The sequence below is a fragment of the Oncorhynchus mykiss genome, chromosome 16, assembly GCF_013265735.2.
Source record: "Oncorhynchus mykiss isolate Arlee chromosome 16, USDA_OmykA_1.1, whole genome shotgun sequence".
NCBI lineage: Eukaryota > Metazoa > Chordata > Actinopteri > Salmoniformes > Salmonidae > Oncorhynchus > Oncorhynchus mykiss.
Window position 1 is genome coordinate 32,865,872 of NC_048580.1, and position 19,080 is coordinate 32,884,951.

The window sequence follows — 19,080 nt, forward strand, 5'->3', positions numbered from 1 at the left end:
CACACACACACACATACACACACACAGATCACTGATATTCAGTGAGTGCACCCAGCCCTAGTCTATAAATGAATGGGTTATTCTAGCTTTATTTTTCCTCTTCAATCATCTCACTCCCTAATCTCTATCCATCTCTCCCTTTGCTTTGCTGTTCCCTACCTATCTTCTTCTCTATCCTTTTCTCCCCCTCTCTCTCTCTCCCTCTTTCCCTTCCCTCTCCTTCTCTTTATCTCCCCTCTCTCTCCCTCTATGTCTCACTCTCTCTCCATCTCTGCTGCCCTGGGGTTGCACTACGGGAGAGAGGAACAGTGTGTGTGTGTGTGTGTGTGTGTGTGTGTGTGTGTGTGTCCTTGCGTGTGTGTAGCAGCGATGGCGGCAGTGGTGCATCCTCCCTCAGTATGAACGGAAGCTCCCCCCCCCCCTCCCCCCCCCGGTCCGCAGCCAATCAATGAGGGGCTTTCAGCGCCGGCGGAGGCCCGGCGAACAGAGAGGGATCAATAAGTTATTAGCACCATTCTGTCAGCTGTAATGTGGAGATTGATCGGGAGGCCGCGACTCCCGGCCCACCTCTTCCCCAGCCTGATAAAGATGACAGATTAACGGAATAAGTGGAGGAATTAAGGAGTCTTGCTTTCTGAGCTGTCAGTGGCCCTCCGAGGGAAGAAAAGAGAGAGAAAAAGAGAAGAGAGGAAGAAAGAAAGATAGAAAGAAGGGATGAGGATGGAAGGAGGAGAGAAGAAGAGGCAGAGAGAGGGAAAGAGAGTAAGGGGTGTCCCTGTGGTTGCTTGATTGCCTCTGTGGTAGACGAGTGCGATAGATGGCTAGGCTAGGCTAGTTCTCCCTCTGTTGAAGCCTTCTTCAGTTTTTTTCTTTCTCTCTCTCCATTCTCATCCCTCATTCTTCCCAGTAGGAGTAAACTAGTGTAAACTGGTCGGGCAGGGGGCAAAAAAGGATTCTGGCAGTTTTGGGTGAAGGACTAAGGGGAAATTTGCTAGCGAGCTGGTGCGCCAGACAGGAGATGCAAATGTGAACAAAATATCTTTAGTTTGAGTGAGGGAAAAACATGAGTCAGATAGAAGCCATTGCAATGTCCTTAGCACTAAACATCATTGATCCCCAGGTAGGAGACTAGTTAGCTGGAGAAAATAGCAACTTTGGCTAATCTGTTAGCAGTTAGCAATGTTTAGCCTGAGGGGTTATACAGGTAGAAGACTAGCAGGAGCAAAGTAGAAACTGTGTTTATTAACTGTGTTGGGAGTTAAGGACTTAGCGTTTGCGCTAACAAAGCTCAGACTGGTTTAAGCAGCCAGGTCGCTCAAGATTTACTCGAAAAATTAGACATCCGTCCAGGTAAGCAGGACATCAGCAGATGACGTCAAAACTGGCCATTAGGGGGCAACAGTGAGCGCTGTTACAATCAAGTAGGCTTGGGTTATGCTGGGGCGTTTATGGACAAGGGTTTGGATGTCTGATTCTGCAGTGAGACTGTGAGAGCTTGCTGGGTTTAAGGCGGGTTTCGGTGTTAAATGGAAGCGCCAACGCTTTAAGAAGCACCATTTAATTGGCTTTAAAAGCTTTCCGCCTTAAAATCCCTGACCCTCAGGCAATGGCTCAGAAGAGACACTGTCTTCTGTGAAGTCGGCCCAAATGTAAGTGTGTGTGTGTGTGCGTGTGTGTGTGTGTGTGTGTGTGTGTGTGTGTGTGTGTGTGTGTGTGTGTGTGTGTGTGTGTGCGTGTGCAATTGAAGCTTTAAGTCTGATATAGGCTACTGTATTAAATCATGTGTAAAATAATCAAAAGTATTATGGTTGTGCATTTAGACACTGTAGGCCAAGGCCAGTGGTTGGAATGGAGATGGGAGAAAGGAGGAGAAGACAGGAGCTCCCGTGTTCCATTCAATAACCATGGAGAAAGAGAAATTCTCTCTCTCTCTCTCTCTCTCTCTTTCTCTCTATCTCTCTCTGTGTCTCTATCTCTGGGGAGGGGTAGAGAGTGAATCTCCTCATGCCCGGAGAGGAAACATCAAACAGGGGGATCGTAAGTGAACCTCCTCTCTCCGACACCAGGTTTCCTCTCCTCTCCTCAACAAAACCAAACATAAGCCTCCAAGACGCCAACTCTACCACTCCAAACACACTTTCATGCACAGGCTTGCTTTCTTCCACCTCTCTCTCTCTCTCTCTCTCTCTCTCTCACTCTCTCTCTCTCTCTCTCTCTCTCTCTCTCTCTCTCTCTCTCTCTCTCTCTCTCCTCTTCTCTCTGTCTCTCACTCTCTCACCCTTTATTCATCTCTCTCTCTCTCTTTCTCTCTCTCTCTCTCTCGCTCCTTCCCCAAACTGTCGCCACAAAGTTGGAAGCACAGAATCGTCTTGAATGTCATTGTATGCTGTAGCATTAAGATTTGCCTTCACTGTAACTAAGGGGCCTAGCCCGAACCATGAACAACAGCCCCAGAGCATTATTCCTCCTCCACCAAACTTTACAGTTGGCACTATGCATTCGGACAGGTAGCGTGCTCCTGGCATCCGCCAAACCCAGATTTGTCCGTTTGGAATACCAGATGGTGAAGCGTGATTCATCACTCTAGAGAAAGCGTTTCCACTGCTCCGGGGTCAAATGGCGGCAAGTTTTACACCACTCCAGCCAATGATTGGCATTGTACATGGTGATCTTAGGCTTGTGTGTGGCTACTCGACCATGGAAACCCATTTCACAAAGCTCCCGACAAAATGTTCTTGTGCTGACTTTGCTTGCAGATACAGTTTGGAACTCGGTAATGAGTGTTGCAACTGAGGACAGACAAATTTTACTGCGCTACGTGCTTCAGCACTCACCGGTCCCATTCTGTGAGCTTGTGTGGCCTACCACTTTGCGGCTGAGCCGCTCTTAGACTTTTCCACTTCACAATAACAGCACCTACATTTGACCGGGGAAGCTCTAACAGGGCAGAAATTTGACTAACTGACTTGTTGGGGCCATGTTAAAAGTCACTGAGCTCTTCAGTAAGGCCAATGTTTGTCTATGGATATTGAATGGCTGTGTGCTTGATTTTATACAACTGTCAGCAACGGGTGTGGCTGAAATAGCCGAATCCACTAATTTCATGGGGAGTCATACTTTTGTGTATATAGTGTGTTTCACCTCCTCTATTCCTGACCTGGGGACTGTGAGAGATTGTCATGCATGTTCATGATATTCACCCTCCGTGTACATCTAAGTGCAATACGTGCTGCTCTGTTCTGGACCAACTGCAATCAAGTTGAAATATCTCAAGGATGATCAATGGAAACAGGATGCACCTGAGCTCAATTTTGAGTCTCATAACAACAGGTCTGAATACTTATGTAAATGTGATATTTCAGTTTTTTTTATATACATTTGCAAACGTTTTGCTTGTTGTTGTGGGGTATTGTGTGTTGATTGATGAGGGGGAGAAAACAATTGAATACATTTTTAGAATAAGGCTGTAACCTAACAAAATGTGGGAAATTCAAGGGGTCTGAATAATTTGCGAATGCACTGTACAGAGTTACACATAGCAGTTTAGTCTCCTAAACTTGCTCATTTGCCACATTGTTCAATAATAGATCTAGATGAGGTTCAGGGTTCCGCAAGTGATTTGTCTAGAAAACAATGCTTTTCGTTTTTGAGATATTTAGCACCAGCCTATTGCTAGTTCTAAACCTGTCTGAATCTCTATGTTAATTAAGGGTGTAATTCATTTACTTTACTGTCGTATCCGATGTGCATACTGTTGAGGCGTCAGCGTACATAGACACACAGGCTTTATTTTCGGTAGACCCTGCCACATACGTCCCATATCTGAGCCGTTGAATTGCGACTCCACTTTGTCTCTACAGACGCTTTGCTTGTTTGATTGCCTTGTGGAGGAATAGCTACGCTGTTTGTATACGGTTATGCTTCCAGTCGCCTTGCCATGATTAAATGTGGTGGAACGTGCTTTCCTTTTTGCGCGAATGCTGCCATCAATCCACGGTTTCTGGTTAGGGAAGGTTTTAATAGTCACAGTGGGTACAACATCTCCTATACACTTCCTTATAAACTCGCTCACCGAATCAACGTATACGTCAATGTTATTGTCTGAGGCTACCCAGAACATATCCCAGTCCACGTGATCGAAGTAAGCTTGAAGCATGGAATCCGTTTGGTCAGACCAGCATTGGATAGACCTAAGCACAGGCGCTTCTTGTTTTAGTTTCTGCCTATAGGAGGGGAGCAACAAGATGTAGTCATGGTCAGATTTGCCAAAAGGAGGGCGGGGGAGGGCATTGTATGCATCGCGGAAGTTAGAGTAGCAATGGTCGAGTGTGTTACTTGCTCGTGTAGTGCAATCGATATGCTGATAGAATTTAAGTAGCCTTGTTCTCAGATTAGCGTTGTTAAAATCCCCAGCTACAATAAATGCAGCCTCAGGATATATGGTTTCCAGTTTTCCTAAAGTCCAGTGAAGTTCCATGATGGCCGTCTTGGTATCCGCTTGCGGGGGGATATACATGGCTGTGACAATAAGTGAAGAATTCTAGGTCAGGTGAACAAAGGGACTTGAGTTCTTGTCTGTTGTTACAATTACACCATGAGTCGTTAATCATGAAACATACACCCCCGCACTTCTTCTTACCAGAGAGATGTTTGGTCCTGTCGGCACAATGCACTGAAAATCCTGTTGGCTGTACGGACTCTGACAGCATGTCCCCAGCTAGCCATGTCTCTGTGAAACAGAGTATGTGACAATCCTGGATACTCTTTGGAAGCAACTCTTGCCCTAATTTCGTCGACTATGTTAACATTAGCGAGTAATATACTCAGAAGCGGTGGGTGATGTGAGCGCATCCGAAGCCTCGCTAGAAGACCGCTCCGGCACCCTCTCCTCCGTGTTGTTTTGGGTCGACCTCTGGAATCAGTTCAAATACTCTGGGAGGTGCAGACAAAGGATCCGCTTTGGGAATGTCATATTCCTGGTCGTTGTGCTGGTAAGTTGACGTCTCTCTGATATCCAATAGTTCTTCCCGGCTATATGTAATAACACTTAAGATTTTCTGGGATAACAATGTAACAAATAACACATAAAAAAACGAAATACTGCACAGTTTCCTAAGAACTTGAAGCGAAGTTGCCATCTCTATCGGCGTCATCTTTGTTATCAAAGATTTTTACAATCATTCTTTAGATTTTGCATAGTATAGTTTCTTCTTCTTTTTGTTTGGTTTAGTTACGTGATTTCTCAATTCACTGTATGTTTGACAGGCTGCTGTGCTGTCAGACTTACAGTATTTGCTATTCCCTTCGCCTCATCCCATACAGCCATACAGTTTTTCAATTCATCATCTATCCATGAGGATTTGGCAGTTTTAACAGTCAGTTTTGTTGATGGGCACAACCGGAAAGTTAGAGTAGCAATGGTCGGAAGGAAGCAGTTGCATTTGGCTTGGCCGGCAGTATGAGAGGAGACAGAGAGAGAGATAGAGAGCGAGAGAGAGAGAGAGAGAGAGAGAGAGAGAGAGAAAGAGTGAGAGGAACCCTTGAATTGAATTGAGAGAGAGGAAGAGACAGAGAGACAAAAAGAGAGGGCGAGAAAAATGACAAATGGCTTCTTCCTTCCTGCTCGCACCACATGCTTTGCACTCTGCATCCCCACCCACTCTTATTAGGCGGATATTGATTTGAGGTCTGTTTGAGGCCAGGATGGGGGATGGAGTTGGAGAGGGGGGATAGAGCGGGGTTGGTGCTATAATTGTACAGTAGATGCTCTCCTCTCTGGCGGATTGGGGGGGGGGGGGGGGTTAATGTGAGACGAGAGAACTCCCCCATGACCCCGATTGGAGGAGTGTTCGAACGCACCTGCAGGGTAAATAGAGAGGGAGAGAGAGGTGAAGAAAGAGGAAGAGTGTGTGTTTGTGTTTCAGAGAGAACGTAGAGAGAGAGAGAGAGGGAAACACTCAGGGGAAAGAGGCAGAAAAGGAGAGAGAGGCATGACACAATTTGTGATGAAACGAGGACAGAAGGTTGACTTTCTCGTGACTCTGACTGCTCCTCTTTGACTGCGAGGTTTGGAGCATTCATTCTTATAAGTAATAGCACAAACAAAGGCTTTTGCGATGACTGACGAGGGCAAGAGAGAGAAAGAAAGAAAGAGAGAGAGAGAGAGAGAGAGAGAGAAAGAAAGAAAGAAAGAAAGAAAGAAAGAAAGAAAGAAAGAAAGAAAGAAAGAAAGAAAGAAAGAAAGAAAGAAAGAAACAGAGAAGGAGAGAGAGAGAGAGAGAGAGAGAGAGAATGTAAGAGAGAATGTTAAGAATAGTGTGGATGAGAGAGACAGAGCGAGAGAGAGAGAGAGAGAGAGAGAGAATGTAAGAGAGAATGTTAAGAATAGTGTGGACGAGAGAGACAGAGCAAGAGAGTCACAAAATTCCCTCTCTTCTCACGCACACACACACGCATTCATGCACGCACGCACGCACACACACACACACACACACACACACACACACACACACACACACACACACACACACACACACACACACTTGTGAGTAACCCAGGCAGATCTGTCATCCTCTGGAGCACAGGGCCCCTCTCATCTTTGACAGAACAGGCACACCTTCAGGCGCCCGTGGCTTCTCCCTCTCTGTCCCTTTCTCTCTTTTTCTACCCATCTCTCTCTTTCTCTACTCATTCTCTCTCTATCTATCTCTCTCTCTCTCTCTCTCTCCCTCTCTCTCTCTCTCTCTCTCTCTCTCTCTCTCTCTCTAAGCACCAACCATGTATTTTTGTTCACAGATGACCCTCTAGGCAAGAGGAGAGCCTACTCCCCCAACAGCAGCAGCGAGTGCCCGTCAGACAGCAAGAAGTCACGCAGCGTGTCCCCCAAAGGTAAGATTCCATGTGTGTGTATGTGTGCGTGAGTGTGTGTGTGATGTTACTGATGTGCTGAAATGTGTTATGTTTAACCTGAGAAGGAAATGTAATATAAAGAAGTTTGGTGGACAAAGAGGTGTTTGCGAGAAGGATAGAGGAGGGTAGGGATGGAGAGGTGGAGGTAGAGGAGGAGTGGAGCGTCATTGATTTACAGGAAGGAGAGAAGCTGGGTGTGAGCTGGTGTTGAGTGACAGTGTTGGTCAGTGTTACAGAGAGGTCTCTGTACGCACACACACACACAAATAGACATACGCACACCAGTAAAGGACCCTCAGAGAATTTCATACAAATAAAATAAAACTATGCTAAATATAATCACGTCACCAAATAACTGATTAAAACACACTATTTTGCAAAGATGCACCATGTTGTTACTGGACGATAGCTAGCTTCCGTCCTCTTCTGGCTACATTGACTTCAATACAAAACCTAGGAGGCTTAAGGTTCTCACCCCCTTCTATAGACTTACACAGTAATTATGACAGCTTCCAGAGGACCTCCTCCAACCTATCAGAGCTCTTGCAGCATGAACTGACATTTTGTCCACCCAATCAAAGAATCAGAGGATTCATCTAGTACTGAAAGCATAAGCTACATCTAGCTAGCACCGCAGTGCACAAAATGTGGTTAGTAGTTGACTCAAAGAGAGACAATAGTTTAAATGAAGGAGAAGCAAGAGAGAAATGGTGCCGATTCTGTTGACAAGCGGAAACAAAACGAGGATAAACTTACCTGAATTTGTCCGTCTCGTCTTTGTCTCGTTTGCAACTGTTGGACTAATGCTGACACCCTATATTAGCTAGATGCAGGCAAGAGAGTGCAAGGCGATATTGAATGTCCACTGTCCATGTGTCAGTCTGTCAACTCAAATTTGTCTCTCGACCTGTGTGCACCTACGTTGTAAACTTTCATTCATAGCCCAGGTTGTAGCAACCTCATGATGGTTACAGGGAAAATGTGAGTGTCATGTAGTAGCCTAAACCTATCACTGTTACATTGAACTGGGTGAATGGAATATGAATGAGAGTCACCCAATATCCCGTAATAGAAATAAGGCCGTGCTCATGAAAATAAATAGTTCCTTCCTCGTCTTAAACGGCACCGACCGCCCCTGGTGCACATACACACACATACGCGCGTGTGCGCACGCACTTGACACATTCTCGCTTTACCTCTCACAGCCCCTTGCATTCTCCCGTGTTAGGGCCGGTTTATACTTTGTCTATTGACATGTCTGTAGACAGTTAGAATGCGACAAGTGTCGCTGGTCAAAACAACATATCATTTATACTCCGGTGGAATGTCTGTAGACCGTCGCTGCCACTGTCCGTTTCCTCTTCGCAGACACATTAAAAAAAAAAAAGTTTGACTGTGAACCTGTCGCTGCGTCCGTTGTCATGGTTACCCGACAGACCCCAATGATAAAAGTTCTCCGGTAGAATGGATTGCTTTTTTTTTTCTTCACACTCACGACTGCAAGCTTTTTTCTGTCATTTCCTCGCCATTAACTTGTAAATAATCATCATGTCGTGAGTTCATTTTCCTGTAATAATGAATGAAATGTGCCTCAGTTAAGACGTTGTGATGTGGTCATTATTTCAACTGTCTGGCCAGGCAGCTGGCTGCCATAGGTCATTCTCACTATCTTTCTCTACAAGCTCGAAACGAACCAAAACATTGTTTAGAAAGTTGCTTTCAGTTGCCTGGTTTGCTAGATTAACATACACTAAATTCATTGTTAAACGGATGGGTTTATTGGTGTTAAAATACACCAGTTAGGTTATTTTGGTCCACCAGGCTGCTGATGTCATGCAGCCTGTCGTTTTTGTGTGTATACTTTTTCATTACAACAATGACAAGTTTGGTGTCAGACGACAATAGAATGTTCATGATGTCACTGCGACAACCGTCTGTAGACATGTTGATAGACCAACGGTAAACCAGCCTTTAGAAAGAAATGTACAAGCCATCAGGAATGGCAACTTCCTTTCCTTACCTCTCTCATCCAGTCGCTTCCCTCCCATTCATTTCACCCTTATGTGGAGGGAAACTGGCGTCCCTGCGAGGAGCCGTCATGGCCACCCTGTCTTGTCTCTGGTGTCCTGCCTGGTTTCCTCAGTCATTGATGCATCATACAGCAGGCACAGTCAAGGGCAGCCCACCCCTATACTGCCCGTCTCTAAGGCGACACAAATAACATGCATGCACATACACAAAGACAGCATAGGCCGCATACACACAGAGAGACAGCGCACCACACACAGATGAAAGCACACACGCACACAGACAAACACATTTATGTTCGGTCTTCCATCAGTACTATCCACTCTTTCTGTGCATCTTAGTTAGTCATAACTTTAAAAGGTCATTGTTTCAAACGTAGGAAGGAATAGCAGGAATAGGTGTGAATAGCTTACCGTAGAATAGGTGTGAATAGCTTACCGTAGAATAGGTGTGAATAGCTTACTGTAGAATAGGTGTGAATAGCTTACCGTAGAAAAGGTGTTAATAGCTTACCATAGAATAGGTGTGAATAGCTTACCGTAGAATAGGTGTGAATAGCTTACCGTATAATAGGTGTGAATAGCTTACCGTATAATAGGTGTGAATAGCTTACCGTAGAATAGGTGTGAATAGCTTACTGTAGAATATGTGTGAATAGCTTACCGTAGAATAGGTGTGAATAGCTTACTGTAGAATAGGTGTGAATAGCTTACCATAGAATAGGTGTAAATAGCTTACCGTAGAATAGGTGTGAATAGCTTACCGTAGAATAGGTTTGAATAGCTTACCGTAGAATAGGTGTGAATAGCTTACCGTAGAATAGGTGTGAATAGCTTACCGTAGAATAGGTGTAAATAGCTTACCGTAGAATAGGTGTGAATAGCTTACCGTAGAATAGGTGTGAATAGCTTACCGTAGAATAGGTGTGAATAGCTTACCGTAGAATAGGTGTGAATAGCTTACCGTAGAATAGGTGTGAATAGCTTACCGTAGAATAGGTGTGAATAGCTTACCGTAGAATACGTGTGAATAGCTTACCGTAGAATACGTGCTTCTCACCATCTTTTTCTAATTGTGTTATCACTGAGTAGTTTAAATCTGTCCGTGGTGAGTTGATGTATACATAATGTTGAGGTGTGTGTGGAGTAGAGTGGTGCTGTGCTGTGCTGTGTTTAGTGACTTTTGCCTCGTGCATGACGTCTGACCTGGCTGAGCCTTCACTAGAGCCATAGACATTAGAGTATCCGCTAAAGCCCCGTTCACACTGCAAACCTTAATGCTCCAATCAGTTTTGTTTTCAAATCCGTTTTGTAATATTGACTTTCCAAACAGCAAGTTACAAATGGCCAAAACGGATTTGTGTGTGTTCAGACAGCAGTCATTTTCTGACATGGGTACGCTAGTTGTCATGGTAATGAAGGGTGTGTTCTGCAGGGGTGTATGCTAATTGGTGTTGGTGCTCATGCTTCCTATCACTCAGAAGTTATGTAGCAAGCTAAGATGACCAATACAATGCCTAATATGGATGTTTCCCAGTTGTTTTGAATGTTCAAAATCATAGTATAAGAACAGCGCCTCTTTCAAAGCCTCAATGGAAAAGTTGATCCAACTTTCAAAACAAGTCTTTTTTGAAAAGGCACAGCAGTCAACTAGCTAGCTGTGTAGCGTTCTAGTGCATTCACTAACAATTAACAGGCTAGTTAGCTACCACATGTCAAACTGTCAACAGAGTAGCTAGTAGGCAACAGAGTAGCTAGTAAGCAATATAAGAAATAATGTTCTAAAAACCACTTTAGATTTGACCATTCAGACACAAGTCGTATGGCCCGGAATCAGATTTGTATCTGACTTCAAACCACCTACGAAGGTGATTTAAAATGTGGCTTGAAATATCCGATTCCATTTGCTGTTTGGCTGTTCAGACTGCAGGAAAAAGAACAGATTCAGACCAGTTCGAAAAAGTATGAAAATGCATGGACTCATACATAAGTCACTCTGAATAAGAGCGTCTGTTAAATGACTTAAATGTGTTGCTTGCGTGTTTGTGTGTCTTGCAGCAGGAGTGGTTGATTAAATAAGCTGTAGAACACTGCTGGTCTAATGGCTCAGCCCTCTGAGCTTCATCCTCGTGTGTCTGTTCCTTCTGTCTGAGGCACCTCTCCGTAACACTTGATGGGTGAACATAATGACCCAAGCAAATGGAAAAATAGATATGAGATAAAGAGACAGATTGGGAGCTGAAAGAGAGAGAAAGATGGGGGTTTGTTGGCACCCCTTGCAGAGCTTATAAAGAGAGAAATTCAGACAGGCAGAGACAAGTTGACACACACACATACTCACGTTATTACACACAATAATAAAGGCACAAATCAACTTTAACTAAGACAATCATGCAAACACCACACTGCCCATAAGTAGAAATAAATGTGTCTGCAACACACGCGCTCACACACCACACGCACACACACCTGAGGGTCCCTGGGTGGGTGGATTAGTTGGAACTTGGCGGGGGAGACAGAAACAGCGTGCTTATCCTCCCCCTTCCCCCTTTCCCCCTTTCCCCTTTCCCCCTTCCTTCTTCTCTTCCTCCCCTCCTCCCTCCCTTCTCTCCCCTTCTCCCACCCACGCCACTCTTTCTCGCCTGCCTGGGGCCAGGCTCGGATTTCAATTAGGAGATGGTAAATATAACCCCCTCATCCTCCTCCTCCCCCTCCTCCACCTCCTCTTCCTCCTCCTCCTCCTCAACTGCCAACCACTTCACCCTCCCTCCCTTCTCTCCCCCAAACCTCCTCCTCCTATACCTTTGACTCCCAGTATCAAGTTACTGCTGCCAGAGCTCAGAGAGAGAGAGAGAGAGAGAGAGAGAGAGAGAGAGAGAGAGAGATGAATAAAGGGTGAGAGAGTGAGAGACAGAGAGAAGAGGAGAGAGATAGAGAGAAAGAGAGAGATGAATAAAGGGTGAGAGAGAGGGGGAAAGAGAGGGAAAGAGAGGGAAAGAGAGAGATAATGGGTAGGGAAGGGGGAGACAGGGGATGGAGAGAGGCAGAGAAAGATGGGGGGAGGAAAGAGAGGGAAAGAGAGAGATAATGGGTAGGGAAGGAGGAGGCAGAGAAAGATGGGGGGGAGGAAAGAGAGGAGAGACAATAAGCATCACAGAGAGCGGATATCGCACATCACACATTACAACCAAAGCACAGCGACATCACACCACAAACATACATATGCTCACACATTTCCACTCAGGAAACAGTTCTGTATTCATACAATATAAGATCAGAGTGACTTCTACATTACCCCCACAAAGCTCATTATACTATTGTCCATAGTACACCATTCTGAAATAATTGGTGATTGTCTGCCCCATTCTTTTTTGATGGATTATATTTATTTATGAAGAGTTTTTGCTTCAATGAAAGATAGCTTTGGATTGAGCACCCTGTTTTGGTATTATTTAGGTCATGGTGAGATAGTGGTGGGTTCATGGTGAGTTAATGAGGTGAGATTTTTTGTAATTGTATTTAATGAGGCAAGTCAGTTAAGAACAATTTATTTTTTACCATGACGACCCTGGCCAAACCCTAACCCTGGCAGCGCTGGGCCAATTGTGCGCCTCCCTATGGGACTTCCAATCACAGCCGGTTGTGATACAGCCTGGGATCAAACCAGTGTCTGAAATGACACCTCTGCACTAAGATGCGCCAATCGGGAGCCCGAGCAATGTGAGATAATTATGAGTTATTGAGATAGTGGTGAGTTAATGGTGACATTCGTGGTGAATTCATGGTGAAATTGTGGTGAGTTAATGGTGAGTGGTGAGTTAGTGGTGAATTAATTCATGAGATAGTGTTATTGGTCAACGATGAGTTCATAGTTATTGTTGAGTTAATGGTGTGCTAACTCTCTTCCTGTCCCCCCCACAGAGAACTCCCACACCCCCGTGTTGGAGGGGGGCGGCCACAGTCACATGACCCCGGAGGAGCACTACAGGCGGATTATGTCAGCACTGAACGAGCAGGGCTCCTACGAGGAGCAGCAACAGCGCCTTTACCAGCTGGCCAACAACATGGGTCTTCCCAGCCATGGTGAGACTAGTGTGTTTTTTGTGTGCTTGTGTTTGTCCACCTAGACACGCGCACACGTGTGTGTAGGTGGATGCTGTCCTAGTCAGGGTCTAGTCGTGAAGCCTAACCTCCTCCTAAACATCCGCTCGTTATATCAGAACTTCAGGATTCAGTCACCTAACTACACACACCTCATTTAGGCCTGTCACACACCAGAGCTATACACACACCTGACCCTACTCAACCACTGCTAATGGTAACCCCGGGGTTGTGGCCTTTTCTCCTGTGGCATCTGTTTGTGGGTATGCCACCATGCCAGTGTAAATCTCCAGCATGGAGACTGCTGTCATTTCTATTTGGGGTGCCAGCCGACCCAATGTCAAAATGTAACTCTGGGTGATTTGTGACCGATGCTGTGCCCGGTCACAACAACACTCCTAGCCGACACACACGGATGCCGCTATCAATCCACTGCTCACTCACTGGCTGTCAGCCAACGCTGTAAATATCCCAATACCATGTCAACCGTGAGTGTGTCCTTTTTCTTAGGGTTCTTTTTCTTTCTTCAGAAATGTACATCCGTTAACTTATGGTAAAACTGGGTTGGAACTGGAAAGATCGAATATGAAAATTGGGGGGACAGTAAAACATGTGGCAGGGTGTATTTCCGCTTCGCCACCACTTTCAACTTGCGGGGCCTCAATTGTTATCCTTCCCTCTGTTTTTAAAAGAATGTAACATTAATTGCGGCCAGGATTTACAACTCCCTTTGCGGTAGCATAAATCGAATCAATTTCACATCCCAAACGTAGTTTGAGCTACTTTTATTTTTATTTGATTAGCAATGATTTTTAATTACAGGCTGCAAATCTAAGGGGCGAAGCCTATAAAGGTTTTAATGCCCCCCCCCCCCCCCGCATCTGAGAAGAATTAGGCTGAAGTGCAATGCATTTTGGGAGTTCAATGGCCCAAGGTGCCATATTCTCCCCGTTTCCTTTCCCAGAAGGCGCTCTGTTTTTAATACAGACACTATGGCGCAATGCAGACATCTCGTGGGGATGCTCTCTCTCTTTTCAGTTTCAACAAAATCCTCTATTCTCTTTTCTGTCCACATTCCTTTTTATCTACAGTTTATTTATGCCCTTCGAGGTGTAAAATAAATAAATAAGGTTAGGGGTTAGGAGTTAGATAGAGATAGAGAGAGAGCGAGAAAGAAAGAAAGAAAGAAAGAAAGAAAGAAAGAAAGAGAAAGAGAGAGAGAGAGAACATTTTAAGGAGAGTGAGAATGGGAAGAGATGAGTGAAAGAGGTAGAATTGCCTTTCTTTAGAGCAAGACAAGTAAAAAACAACAGGATGCATGCTGATGATTCATTTATGATGTGTGTGCCTTTTGACAGTAATATCCAGGAAATAATAAACACATACTTGTGCCATTTAAAACACACACACATGTGCACACACACTCATGCGTGTCTACTGTTACCCCTAAGCACATGATAAAACATCACCGGCCAAGGCATTTCCAACCCATCCAAGTCTCCCAAGTCTTTGGTGTTTCTGATATGCATCCTGGATGCTGCACCTGCTGGGTGCCTTCATCAATCCACAAGCCTGCTTTCCCCCAAGTTAGGCAGAAAAAACATACTTTGAAACTTTAACTTTCAGCTTCAACACTGAAAAGAATTGATGCTGTATAGCCATTGTTTAGCTGGAATGGAACATTCGTATCCTGTATATTATATATATTCTGTATATATGTGGTTGTCTCATGAATGCGCTTATTTGAAGTCGCTCTGGATAAAAGCATCTGCTAAATGACTAAAATGTGAAATGTAAATGTTTTACAAACAGATCTCATATCACTGGACACATTTTTTTTGTTATTAAATATTGATGTCACAAATGTATCATTTGTACAGTCCTTTCTAAGCTGATTGTAAAACCTAGCAGTACTACATATTTCTTTGAGAGGGAGTTGGATATATAGCATTTTGCCCCCCCCCCCCCCCCAAAAAAAAATGTGTCTCTCTGAAATGAACCATCAAGTGACAGATTTTAAACAAATACATGTCATGATTAGATAGTGAAAAAACACATCTATTTCCTAATATCTTTAAACAATAAAAGCTCATTTACCAACGTTTCTGAAAATTGATATATAGTGTTTTGGAACAAAAATTTAACAAAAATATTGAACAAAAATATAAATGCAACATGCAACAATTTTTAATGGTTTTACTGAGTTACAGTTCATATCAGGAACTCTCTGGTGGCCATTCCTGCAGTCAGCATGCCAATTGTTGACATCTGTGGCATTGTGTTGTGTTACAAAAATGCACATTTTAGAGTGGACTTTTATTGTCCTCAGCACAAGGTGCACCTGTGTAATGATCATGCTGTTTAATCAGCTTCTTAATATGCCACACCTGTCAGATGGCTGGATTAACTTGGCGAAGGAAAAATGCTCACTAACAGGGATGTAAACACATTTGTACACAACATTTGAGAGAAATAAGCTTTTTGTGGATATGGAAAATTTCTGGAATCTTTTATTTCAGCTCATGAAACATGGGACCAACACTTTACATGCTGCGTTTGTATTTTGTTCAGTGTAAATTGTACTATTGTTTAATTATTTTTCTGAGTAGGCTTCTGTTGCCATGTTTCTGACCCTACAGCACCTATATCAATCCACACTTCCTCTTCTCTTTTCCTCTGTTTGTAATTCTCTATTTAGCAGAAGATTGGTTGTAGTTCTACCTTTTTTTCTCTCACTTCATCGCGCAGGGAATCCCAAATCCCAACTGCACCGCCTCTCAACTACCCCCCTTCCTGTCCTCTTTCTGTCTGTCGCTCTCTCCTCTGAGGGGATGGGGTGGAGGTGTGACAGAGGGATGGCCCTGTTTGTTCCTGGAGAGGTTGATCTGAATCGCTCCAGTGAGATCCCCCTTGACATTGACCTGAGCTCCGGTGGGCCCTTGTGACTCTCCTCTCCCACTCTCTCACACACCTCCCTCTCCCCCTTCCCTCTTTCACACACCTCCCTCTCTAAGCACAGGGGTTGCTTTTATATTCTCTCTTTTTTTCCACTCTCCTTTTGTTTTCTCTCTCTCCGACTCTCCATTTCGCCTTGGTCCCTGCAGAGCATCCTTTCATGTGTTTGAAGTGGAGTGTACGAAAAATGAAAGTGTGTGTGTGAAGGGGGTGAGAAGTAGCAGAATGTGGGTGTGTGAAGGGGGCGAGAAGTAGCAGAATGTGTGTGTCAGGTGTTGTTTCGGGAGGCTCTCGTTGGACCTGACGGGGGGGGGGGGGGGGGGGGCAGGGGTGCTCCCCCTCCGCTTTTCTCTCTCTCTCTCTGTTATGATGAAAGGAGTGAAAAGAAAGGGAAGAGGGGTTGGAGGAGGTCAACATGGAAGAGGAGGAGTGCTTTGTTTTGTCTCCTGTACTTCTGTCCATTGCTCCCCTAGCGGGGCTGCACTGTCTATCATCTAGTCATTAAGATCGGCATGGTAGGAACACATCTTGAAATGCCCATAGTTAAAAGCCTGGGAGAAAATACTTCAGCCGGCTCTTGTTTTTCCATATAACATCTTACTTGTTTATACCATTGGCTTTGGAAATAGATTTGCATCCCAAATGGAACCCTGTTCCCTATGTAGTGCACTTCCTGAGTTACTTATTTTCAAAAGGAGCATTATGTATTGTATACGGTGCCATTTGGAATGCATATGATTCAGTATACTTGCCAGTCCCCAATCCATCATGAGCCTGGCTGGGCTGTATCAAGGGAATAACAGGAATAATTGAACATTCTCCCTTGGTGGAAAGCCCAGTTTAATAACGGGTGGGATTTCTGCATAATTCTGAGAAGAGATGCGAGGAGATAAGGAGGACAAAAGAGGGATTAGCAGGATGGGTCCAGAGTGGGACCTCCCAAAACAACTGTTTGTGTGTGTGTGTGTGTGTGTGTGTGTGTGTGTGTGTGTGTGTGTGTGTGTGTGTGTGTGTGTGTGTGTGTGTGTGTGTGTGTGTGTGTGTGTGTGTGTGTGTGTGTGTGTGTGTGTGTGTGTGTGTCTGGGACGATAAACCAAAAATGAGCAATACCAACCATACCGATCTCTTATCGCAGGCATTTTGCTGATATCGTTCATTACAATAAGCACCCTATACTAGAGAAATTTGAAGTTTGAAATAAAATATATATTTTTTAAACTGCGTCATATTGTTAGAAACATATCATTCTATTTATCGTTATCGCATCAATTCAGGCATTTTATCTCAATATGTATTTTTGTCCATATTATCCAGCTCTAGTGTGTGTGTGTGTGTGTGTGTGTGTGTGTGTGTGTGTGTGTGTGTGTGTGTGTGTGTGTGTGTGTGTGTACGTGTGTACGTGTGTACGTGTGTGTGTGTGTGTGTACGTGTGTGTGTGTGTGTGTGTGTGTGTGTGTGTGTGTGTGTACGTGTGTGTTTGTGTGTGTGTATAGGTGTGTGTGTGTGGAGGGAGGGGGAGTGGTCTGGCTCTCCATTTCTGTACCCCCTTCTCCCCTCTTCCCCTCTCGGTCCATTGTGTAGTTGTGGTGGGCTGGTTCCCCCTTGGAGGCCACAGCCCCAGATGACCCTTCTTTAGCCTACATGAAAGAGAATAATGGAGAGCGAGAGAGACACACCACCAACTACACTTACCTTGGTCTGACTATAAGTTCATCTGGGCGGTTTGACATGGCCATAAAGTCTCTAACAGATAAAGCTATATTGCAAATAGAAAGACTCTAACCCACCAATTAGAATGTGGCTTATATTATTTGACTTTGTCATAACTCCAATCCTTCTACATGGCAGTGAAATATGGGGCCCCCTTAACAATTTAAAATGTACATCATGGGATAAAAGCCCCAATTTTATACATGGAATTTTGTACAAAATATTCTCAGTGTGCACAGAAATGCCCCAAACCTAGCCTGTAGGGCAGGACTTGGGACATTGCCCCTAGCACTCCAAATTGAGAAAAGAGACTCACCTAACACACCGTGATACAGAATATTATCATCACAAGGCTTTGTTATGGAAACACCACAACCCGGAGAGGGACCCTTTAGAGCAACTAGCCCAGAAGCACCAGCTAAATTCAATTATACGACCCCAAATAACAACATTCTAACAAATAGAAATCTGCAACCAAAATACACACACTAATTATGGGCAAACAAAACTCAATTAAATCACAAACTTCAATGTTACCAAATTCTAAATAGAGATGTGAAAAAGGAAGACATTACAATGTATAGACTCAGTGACCATAGCCTGGAAATAGAGAGGACGTCATAGAAAAACAAAGATCAGAGAAGAAAGACGATTTAAGCACGGTGGGTAAAGTACAGAGGGAGCAGCACTTCCTGCTCCACTGCTCAAAATATGACTCAATCAGAGGTACTTATTTCATGAAATGTGAAGAAAGAATTCCAGGATTTGTTGTTCTGTCTGTCGAGGAGAAAATCTGCATTTTGATAGGATAAAACGTAAACAGTAGATCTTGCTGCAGATGATGTCCTGGCCTGTCATAATATGAGAGACATCATTTCCCACCATGTCTTACACGAGCCCTTGTAGATTCCCTTTTTCAATTGTTCATGTTTCTTGTCTTTTTGTGTATCATTCTACATGTCCCTGGTTTATGTTGATATACACATAATTATTGTTGCTCAAACATATTGGTAATTTATGTAGTACATCATATACATTGCTTTGCCAACAGTGGCAACCACCCGTTCATGCCAATAAAACATTTATTGAATTGAATAGAGAGAGAGAGAGAAGAGAGAGAGAGAGAGAGAGAGAGAGAGAGAGAGAGAGAGAGAGAGAGAGAGAGAGAGATGAACAAAGGAGCAAATTATATTTAATGTTCACCAAAGTTGCCTGGGTTTGCAGGCTTTTGCTCCAGCCCTACACAATCACATCTTATTCAGATAATCAAGGGTTTGAGGAACAGCCGATTTGTAGAATTTGGTGTAGGGCCAGAATTCAATCCTATTGCCCGTTGTTGACAATGCGGCTTTTAAAGGTAATGTTCCCACATTCACAG

At 44.2% G+C, this 19,080-nt stretch overlaps 1 protein-coding gene across 5 annotated transcripts in view; it reads left to right on the forward strand.

Annotated features, from left to right (window-relative positions):
- Positions 1 to 19,080, forward strand: part of LOC110491833 (sterile alpha motif domain-containing protein 11) — a 97,727-nt gene that overhangs the window by 49,349 nt on the left and 29,298 nt on the right. For all 5 annotated transcript variants that reach the window (XM_036946730.1, XM_036946731.1, XM_036946729.1 and 2 more), the window contains exons 5-6: positions 6,796 to 6,888; positions 12,858 to 13,019. In XM_036946730.1, coding sequence (XP_036802625.1) covers positions 6,796 to 6,888; positions 12,858 to 13,019 — 255 coding nt within the window. The remainder of the gene's footprint in view (positions 1 to 6,795; positions 6,889 to 12,857; positions 13,020 to 19,080) is intronic.